The sequence below is a fragment of the Arachis duranensis genome, chromosome 9, assembly GCF_000817695.3.
Source record: "Arachis duranensis cultivar V14167 chromosome 9, aradu.V14167.gnm2.J7QH, whole genome shotgun sequence".
NCBI lineage: Eukaryota > Viridiplantae > Streptophyta > Magnoliopsida > Fabales > Fabaceae > Arachis > Arachis duranensis.
In genome coordinates, this window is record NC_029780.3 from 31,399,016 (window position 1) to 31,408,129 (window position 9,114).

The 9,114-nt window shown below is 28.8% G+C and overlaps 1 protein-coding gene across 1 annotated transcript; it reads right to left on the reverse strand.

The window, feature by feature from the left end:
* Nucleotides 1–403: 403 nt before the first annotated feature.
* On the reverse strand, nucleotides 404–7,159 carry LOC107465334 (zinc finger protein GAI-ASSOCIATED FACTOR 1-like). Its single transcript, XM_016084318.3, has 3 exons — nucleotides 6,644–7,159; nucleotides 4,466–4,862; nucleotides 404–1,940 (listed from the first exon to the last, which is right to left on the reverse strand). The coding sequence occupies exons 1-3, from the start codon at nucleotides 6,888–6,890 to the stop codon at nucleotides 944–946; spliced, it is 1,641 nt and encodes a 546-aa protein (XP_015939804.1). The 5' UTR covers nucleotides 6,891–7,159; the 3' UTR covers nucleotides 404–943.
* Between the last annotated feature and the right edge of the window lie 1,955 nt (nucleotides 7,160–9,114).

Here is a 9,114-nt window from a genome sequence, read left to right on the forward strand (position 1 = left end):
CCAACACTAAACCCACGACTTATGCTTCATGTGCCCATAGTTTTTTTTAGCAAAAATAGGAAATTCGAACCCGCAACCTATTAATTGAATATCGAGAGACTATACCATTTGAGTTATTACTCATTGGCTTGTGTGCCTATAGTTTGTATAAATCGTGGTCTTATAAGTGAAAAAGGTTTATTTCTGACACTTCTAAAATATGCACAGTGACAACGATTCATGTATGAAGGTTTGAAGCTTAAATCCTGGTAATCTACTAGGTTTTATATTTTTTCGAAAAACTTGTAGGTATGCCACGATTTATATAAAAAGTGGGAGGATAAAATTATAGTGCATTTAGTTTAGAACATTCTAATAATATCTCTCTTTAACTAGTTTAAATAAGTAAATTACCCAATAAATGTGGAGTAAACCTTACTTTTCTTCTCAATCAGTTCATACATCATTATTTATTCTTGAATAAAGTCAAGAACATTTTACCATAACCGTTTTAACAGCAGTAATAATTATCTGAACACAAAGAAGTGATCTACACTGTTATCCCAACTCTAACGTGCCTTGCTCTTTGCCAAGGCACTTTCGGTTTTCTTCCATAATTTAATTTCCAGATTACAATAATAAAATATAAATGAATGGCCGAAAGGAGGACATAGCTAAATTAAAATTTTTAAAGAAAAAATTACATAATTAACGACCAAACTTGGCAGAAAATTATACCCAGCCATTGAAAAAAAAAAAAAAAGAAGTTAAATTATTTCGTGACAATAGATACTCATATAAAGTAGAACAGTATTACTTCATGATAAAGTGTTATGATTTAACCAATGAAAAAGTAACATCTTATACTTCTTCACATGTGACTTTTTCAATGATTTATGATCATATACTTCACTCTATCGTAAAGTATAAAAATACTACTTCACGATAACAAGAATTCATTCATTCAAATGCTGCTTGTTGCTGAGAAGGATTCAAAACCTGCGTTCTTCGTTGACCAATTCCAAACCTCGTCTCTTACACTTGCTGCACCATTATTATCTCCTTGTTGCTGGTTATTATTATTATTACCACCGCCATAGAAACCACCACTTCCATTATGTCCACCGCCGCCGCCTCCTCCAATTCCCAACAAGTCCAACGTCATCACATCACTATTACCACCGATACTTCCACCCTTAGTACACTCCCTTTTCGCCACCGCACTTTCGCGGTGGTGGTTACTGTGGTCAATGATCTTGGACAGTGCCTTGCTTTGGTCCAATATAGCGTTGAACATATCCACACCGTTCATTCCACACATCAAATTACCATAATGATGAGGAGTAGTAGCCATGTCTTGTTGCATGAACTGGTTCATGAACAAACTGTTATTATTGTTATTCACATTCTGTTGCATTGGAGCTACTCCGCTAAACGATGGCGGCGCCATACTTGTTGTGGCGGTTACATAACCGCCACCCTTGTTGCTATTCTCCACTACCATGTTGTTGTTGTTGTTGCTGCTGCTGACGGTTGCACCCATTTGCGCTGCTTTCTGAAGCAGCGCGGTGGCTGACATGTGCGGCGAGGACAGTGATGACGACGACGCAGTTAAGTGGAGGGCGTTGTCATCGAAGATGGTTGAGGTGAGTTGAAGAGAAGGATGTGAAGTAGTGGTGGTGGTGGTGGTGGTGGTGGTGTTGGGGTTTCTCGGGAAGGGTATGTTGTTGAAGGAGGGATTTGGAATGATGAGGTCGTGGTGAAGAGGGAGTGAGGAGGATGAAGAAAGAGTGGTGGGGGTGGTGTTGATTGGTAGAGAGGGAAGAAGGAGGTTTGGGATTTGTGGTTGGGATTGGAGATTTGAAGGTATGTTTGGGAATAATGATCCTTCGTTCTTCTTGTTGTTGTTCTCTTCTGCAAGTGCGTCGCAGAATGCTCTGTGGGTGATGAAGCTATCTCTTCTGCACAATATCAACAAATAACACATCTCAATAATTAGGTTGCTTTTTCTATTGGAGATTATTTTTATAAAAATACTAAAAAAAGTTTTTTAAGATATTTACATGTGATAATATTATACTCATTTTTATTAAACCAGTTAATAATTTATTTTTTAATAAATTAGAATAAAATCGGTTTATTATAGTAACAATAATAACTTTAATTGTCTGCATTATAATTATTAAATTCGATTTGATCTGATCGAGTTATATAATCTAAATTAAATTATGCTTAAATTTTTTTATAAAAAGACAAATATATCTATAATTTTTGTTTTAAAATAAACCATGATCTAGTGAGTTATGTAAATTGATCAATTCGACTGTTTCTGATAAAAATTGAATTTATTGTTATTGTTATAAAAAATTAATTTTATTCTAGTTTGTTAAAAAATTCAAAAATAACCAGTTAATTAATACGTCCAATAATCCAATAATAATACGACACATAAGTGTCTATAAAAAGACATTTTATGAGTCTTTATGGCAGCACCTCTTTTTCTATTAGAAAAGTGGAGACTCAAAAAATAAATTAATAAAGCAAATGTTTATATAAACATAAAAGCTAAGTTGCAGTTAATTTGATATGAGAGTGATAGGTAAGAGTCCTTTAGGTAAAAATTTAATCAAATTTATTAAATTATTTAATCACTTTCAACTATTAACTTTATATAAAATTAATTACACTTAAATTTTTACCTTACATAAAATATACGTGAAATACAAAATAAACATAGAAAATTGAGAAATGTTTAAAGAACTAATAAAATTTAGTTAATCAACAATATTTAAAAGTATAAACTAAAAAAATGATGTTAACAAAAAAATTAGACTAATAACTAAAAATATTTGTAAAAAACAATTATTCTTGCTAATCTTTAAGTTTTACGATAAAAAATCAATTTAATAATGTATATATTTATATGTAAATATATAATTATTTTTTTTACGCATAATATTTTTGAGTTTCGATTAATAATAAAAATTCTACATGCTCAATACTATTTTTGTAAATCAATACTAGATGACTTTTATTTTTTAATGCTAAAAGGGTTAGCCTTAATATTTTTTCTTACAGAAGTGTAGAGCCTCTGGTGAAAAAACTAGAAAAGTTCAAATATTAACATTCATGTATGAGAAATTTTTAAGAGCTAATATTTTTTAGTATTTTTAGTTATTGTTTAAGTAGCATAAACATCAAATTATTTTTAATAAATAAATTTTATTAATTTATTAGTACAAAATAACAATTGCTTGTACAAAGATAAATATAAATATAAATTATATATTTTTTATACATATAATATATATAAATATAAATTATTATTGATTAAATATTAACTAAAAATAATAATATTTAATAACATGTGACATTCTTTTTAATTTTTATGAGACAATATCTAAACGCTCACTACTTCATGGATATTAAATTGAAAGAGAAGCATTGAACATAAAAATACATTATTTTCTAGAAAACATAGAATATACTCTTTTATATATGGCCTATAATTTTTTCAATGTGACCATTTATGGACAATTTTGTGTTAAATAACAAACCAATACTAATATTTTAATGGCTTAGACAAGGAAACCAGCTGGAGACAAATAAAGTTGAATATGAATAATGACTTGTCCTTGTAGACCAATTAAAGACTTTCACATTTACTTTTGAAAACTTTTATTTTCAGTATATATTTTATATTAATATTTAAATATACATCGTTGCAATATAAAAAATGATATAGGCTTATTGAATTAAATATAATAAACATATATAACAATAATTCAGCAAGGGTGTGCGTGTGTGGTCAAGAAGAATATCTGATATCCAAAACAGCACGCTTCAAAGGATTGCTACTGCATGCAAGATGCAACTAGTGTAACGAAATTAAGTAAAAAAATTAACACGAGTCAAACCCCATGACGATATGGAGTATAAAATATGCCAATGAAATTTTATAATCTTCAATATAAACCTAGTCATCTAACAAATACTATATTAACCCAATACTTAATACACGGCTCTACTTCTATTAAAAATTCACATTCCATCCGATAATTAATATATAAATAGAGAAATACTTGGTTATAAAATGTCAATAAGGTGGTGCATATGCTATAATAATTATTATGGAGTAATACTACTTAAAATTATATGTTTATTTTAAAGTTAAAATGGAATTTAATAAATAATTATGAAAAATATTCAACTTAATGCTTAATGTGGCCACATAAAATTTTCATGTACATAACTAATATACAATTAAAAATATTATGTACAAAACAAAATTAACTACCAAATCAATCACTATATATTTATATCTATATATGAATTAAATACATGCATATTAATTTTATATTTTAATATATATTTTATATAAATAATTAATTTTTAATATACACTTAATATGATAATTGTTTAGAATATAATGATAAATATAATTTGTTTAAAAATATATTTTAAATAAGTATATATATTGATGAACCTGGAAAAGATGGTGCCACAGTCACATTTGTACTCCCTTGTACCGCATATTTTGGAATGTGCCTTCCAGTCAGATTGAACAGCATATTTCTTTGAGCACTTATCACATTTCCACTTTTTCTCACCATGCTTCCTACAAAAGTGTTTCTTGATTCCCGTGAGGTCACCCAACGCTCTCGCGGGGTTGTGGTGAACACACGAGGACTCAGGATACACATATACTCTCTTTCTCACCTCCGCACTCGTTCGCTGCTTCAGCTTCCACGGCAGGTTGTGTCCTCGCCGATGAAGTTGAAGGTTCTGGTCTCTTTGAAACCCTTTGTTGCATATTTCGCATATGAAGCGGTTTGTGGCCATTAGTGTTGTTGGTGATAGAGCTATCACTTCAGCACTGGGATCTGAAATTTACAAGTGTATTGTGTCAAATGTTAAATACGAAGTATATATTTATGTCCAATTATAACATTAATTTTTAATGTGAAATTATTGTATGTCACCCAAATTAAAGAAGATAAGAATCTTGTTCTAATTATTTAATTTCAGTTGATATATATGTAGCTGGAGGAAAAGACAACAAAAAACCTGAAAAAGCTAACATATGTATAGTATGTGCACGTGTATGTTAAATTGAAATTAACGATGAAAATGTAATATTGGATTGTTTGTTCACAAAACATCAAGTGGAACCAATATGGCATGTAAGGGTTTTTATATATATAATTTTTACTGAATTATCTGCATTTGAATTTTGATGTAGTATAAATTATACTAATTTTCTAATACAAATCTCTAGTTATTAAAAAATAGGGAGAAGACACAACCATTCAAGCTAATAAAAAAAAAATACAAAATATTATGTATACACAAAATATAGTTATTAAATTAATTATTATATGTTATATATAAAATATATTTTTAATTTATTTTTAATACATATTTTATATTTTAATATATATTTTATACAGATAACTTATTTTTTGTATAGCCATATAATGTATATAAGTCAAAGAGATAATTGGATGTGTCATTTAAATTAGATCAAAAACTACAAAACCTCTCTCTTTCTCTCTCTCTCTCTCCCCATATATCTTCCAACAGCATTATTTTGGCGCATTCTTCAACAAACAATGAAAAAAAAAAGTTTACATAAGCACATAAATAAAAGAGGAGTACGAGGTATCTCATATGCGAAAGTATATGGTCGGGGAGATAGAAGTAGCTAGTAGACGTAGTAGTAGTCAAGCAAAGTCAACAGTGAAGGAGGGCAATGATTGTAAACCACTGCAACCCAATAATTGAGCCTCTCTTCTTTCTTACTACTTATAACGAAACCAATAATTCACCATTTATTTTTTATCACCATCCAGATCCTTGTCTCTCCGCTTCATTTATTTAGTAACTAATCATAATTAGAAAAAGAAAAAGTCTAGAGGGCCAGCAGTTTTGTTGAATTTTGGCCAGCATTTAACCAGCAGAGAAAGGTGAGCCATTGGATGAAATCTCACACCAATCTCACACCATCAAATTATCATTGATGGCTAGTTAATGGCTAACAATCACAAAAATTGCTGGCCCCTAGCATTGCTCTTAGAAAAAATTAACACATTAAATATGGAACTTAATTACACATCCCTTGTTTTTGTATTGAATTGAATCAGATCAAGCCTAATCCTCTTTAATTAATTTTGTGGAGCATATAGATTTATATTTTAGTTAAATGTACTCAAATTAATTAAGACTCCATTATGTCCAGAAATTTAATATGGGACTTTTTCATGAAGCTCACTTTGTAATATGAGAGCGAATATACAACATTATAATTCTTAATTTTATTTTTTGGAACCAATTAAGGACATGGGTGAAGAAGTATGTATATACTGATCCTTTCTATATGCAAATTAATGAAAGGATTGCCAGAGCTCTTGTTATCTATGCATGCCATGAATAACAACCTTCATCTATATATATTATGGTTCAATTTTAATTTGATTATATATCCGTTTAAAATTCTAGAAGAACTGATCTTTGCAAAACAAATAATAAAGCAGAAAAAATGTTAATTAAAGTTTTAAAATAGTAAACTGTAAATTAGATAAAAATGTAAAAAAACAAAAAAAAATTAAAAACCGTTTTAACTTCCCCCCTTTTTCTTGATGTTGTAAGAAAATAATAATTTTACCTGGATTTCCCGGTAGGTTCCTCTTCTTCTTAGGAGGTGGAGGAGGAGGTTGAGAATTTGTGTTGGAAGCATTGGTATTATTATTGTTATTATTGGTTGTTGTTGTTGAAGTATGAGAATGTGGACTATGATGGAACCTACCACCAAGAATCTCTGAAGATTGTTGTTTCACCACTGCATCTTCTAATAATGGAACTGTGTTCTCTGTTGAGAAGCTCCCACTATCACAACTTGTTATGTTTGACATTTGATGAGGCAACAACCAAGAATCTACTCAAATTGTTCCCTTTTAATTTCTTAAACACTAATTAATCTCTCTCTCTCTCTCTCTCTCTTTCTCTCTCTCTCTCTCTCTCTCAAGCTAAGGTGTTATAGAAGTAGTTAATTATGAATTTTCATGAGAAAAAGAAGGGATTTGTGGGAAGTAGAGGAAGACAAAAAGCAGGAAACTCTCCTCCTTTTATGGTGTGGTGAGAGGAGAGAGGGTTGGCACAAGAATACAACAACTATATGCTATATGGATTTGCACTCTAATATAAAAAAAAATATATGTATTATCCTTCTTTGATCAGGATCTACTTCTGGTGATTATAGCCATATATATTATTTTACAACCATGTGTACATCAAAATTATTTATTAACATAAAATATATATTAAAAATAATTTAAATCCGACATATATTTATATAAAAATATATTATATTAATGATTAATTTTAATAGTTAATTTTTATATAAAAATAATACTTTTGATTATTTTATATATATGCCCTTGTGTCCCGCTATTTCATATATTAAGAAAGAGAAAGTATAAGGAGCTAATGGCTTAAGCGTACTATGTGTACAATTGAGGTTTAGAAAATATTAGAGATATGACCATTACTTTATTAGTGTTACATTGTTCTGTCAGGTTACACTTTTGGGATAAGTGGATTCATGATATGATATTAGAGTTCTAGATCCAAAAAGTCAAGAATTTGATCTTTGGTGAACCCCAAAATTAGTTTAAGTTTTTGGGATGAGTGGTTTTATGACATGAGATGTTTATTATCCTGTATCCAGATGGTTATTCTGGATAGTATGAGTAATGTTCATTTTATTCATAGACCAAAGATTTAGTCCATTATACATATTATACACTTAAACCATTGACTCCCTATCACTACTTATTAAGAAAACGCCCTTTACCGTTATTTTTCAGAGAATTTTTTAAATTTAATAAGATACAATGCATGTTCTGTGAATAAAAACATTAGTTATTATATATTTATTTGTATGTATATTATCTTAGATAAATTTTAATAAAATAATTAATTATTAGATTAATTAAATTTGATTTATCAGAACAATCAAATTTGCTACATATTTTATAATATATAGTTTGGTGGTTGATTTTATATATATTTATATGCATGGTTGTATTTTTTTTTTACCAAAGATAGGGAAATTTAAATTCGCGACTTCGCAGATGAGTATGAGAAGATTATGCCATTTGAATTATAACTCATTGGCTATTTATATAGATGGTTGTTAAATTTATGTATGTTGGTAAATTAATTATATAACATTTTAATTTGTATTCTCCTTTACATAGGTTATATTTGTGTTTATTATTAGGAGCACTTTTAATTCATTGATATTTTAATTAATTTGGATTGCTCTAGTAACAATTGGTTTATTAATTTGTTTAAATAATTGTGTTGAGAGTTTGATTTTTTTTATTGTATGCAACAAATTATTAGTCCATGATAAATTATTAAATAAAATTTTAATTTATGACAAATTAATTTTTAATTTGTTGGATTAAAGTATACCATAAAAAAAATTTGTTAATATTTTTTTATATTGAAACAAACGTTGTCATTTAAATTTTCTATCATAAATAATTGTTATTCTTTATTTACACACAACTTTTTATCAGCCATAAATTATATATTTTCATCTCAATCTATATATATACACTCTTCAATATTATATTTTCTTATTTAACAATACATATTATGCCTGTATATATGCTATATATATTGTGTTCAAATATTATATATTCTCCTAATGCATGTATAACATGAAAGGTGGAAAATATTTACAAATATCCCTATTCACATAATGGTATTTTCCATATTTTTCCGGGAAAAATAAAAAATAACAAACACTGGGTATTAGGGTATTTAAATTCAAGTGATTTTTTAAAAGGTCAATTTATTTGAAGTTGCTAAAGGACGAGGGCTTCTGGTTGGAAAATTTGTCTGTTTCTGGGGATATTTTAAGGAGAATAACACTATTCCGAAAACACCCTCACCTTTAACAAAAACAACAAAGTTGCCACTATGAGTTAGACTCAGCCGCCTAGAACATGTTATTACCAATTTAGCCTTACCCTCTTCACGGGTGGACTCTGATCGAATCATTCTCGAAAATGACCCCACAATAATACAAAAATTCTTATATTCACGTGTGTCTCGGATGACCTA

Coding starts and splice junctions, on each gene's coding strand:
- LOC107465334 (XM_016084318.3), bottom strand. CDS start 6,890: ATGTCAAACATAACAAGTTGTGATAGTGGGAGCTTCTCAACAGAGAAC. Junction 4,863..6,643: donor GAACCTACCGGGAAATCCAG/GTAAAATTATTA, acceptor TGTAAATTTCAG/ATCCCAGTGCTGAAGTGATA. Junction 1,941..4,465: donor TGTGGCACCATCTTTTCCAG/GTTCATCAATAT, acceptor GATATTGTGCAG/AAGAGATAGCTTCATCACCC.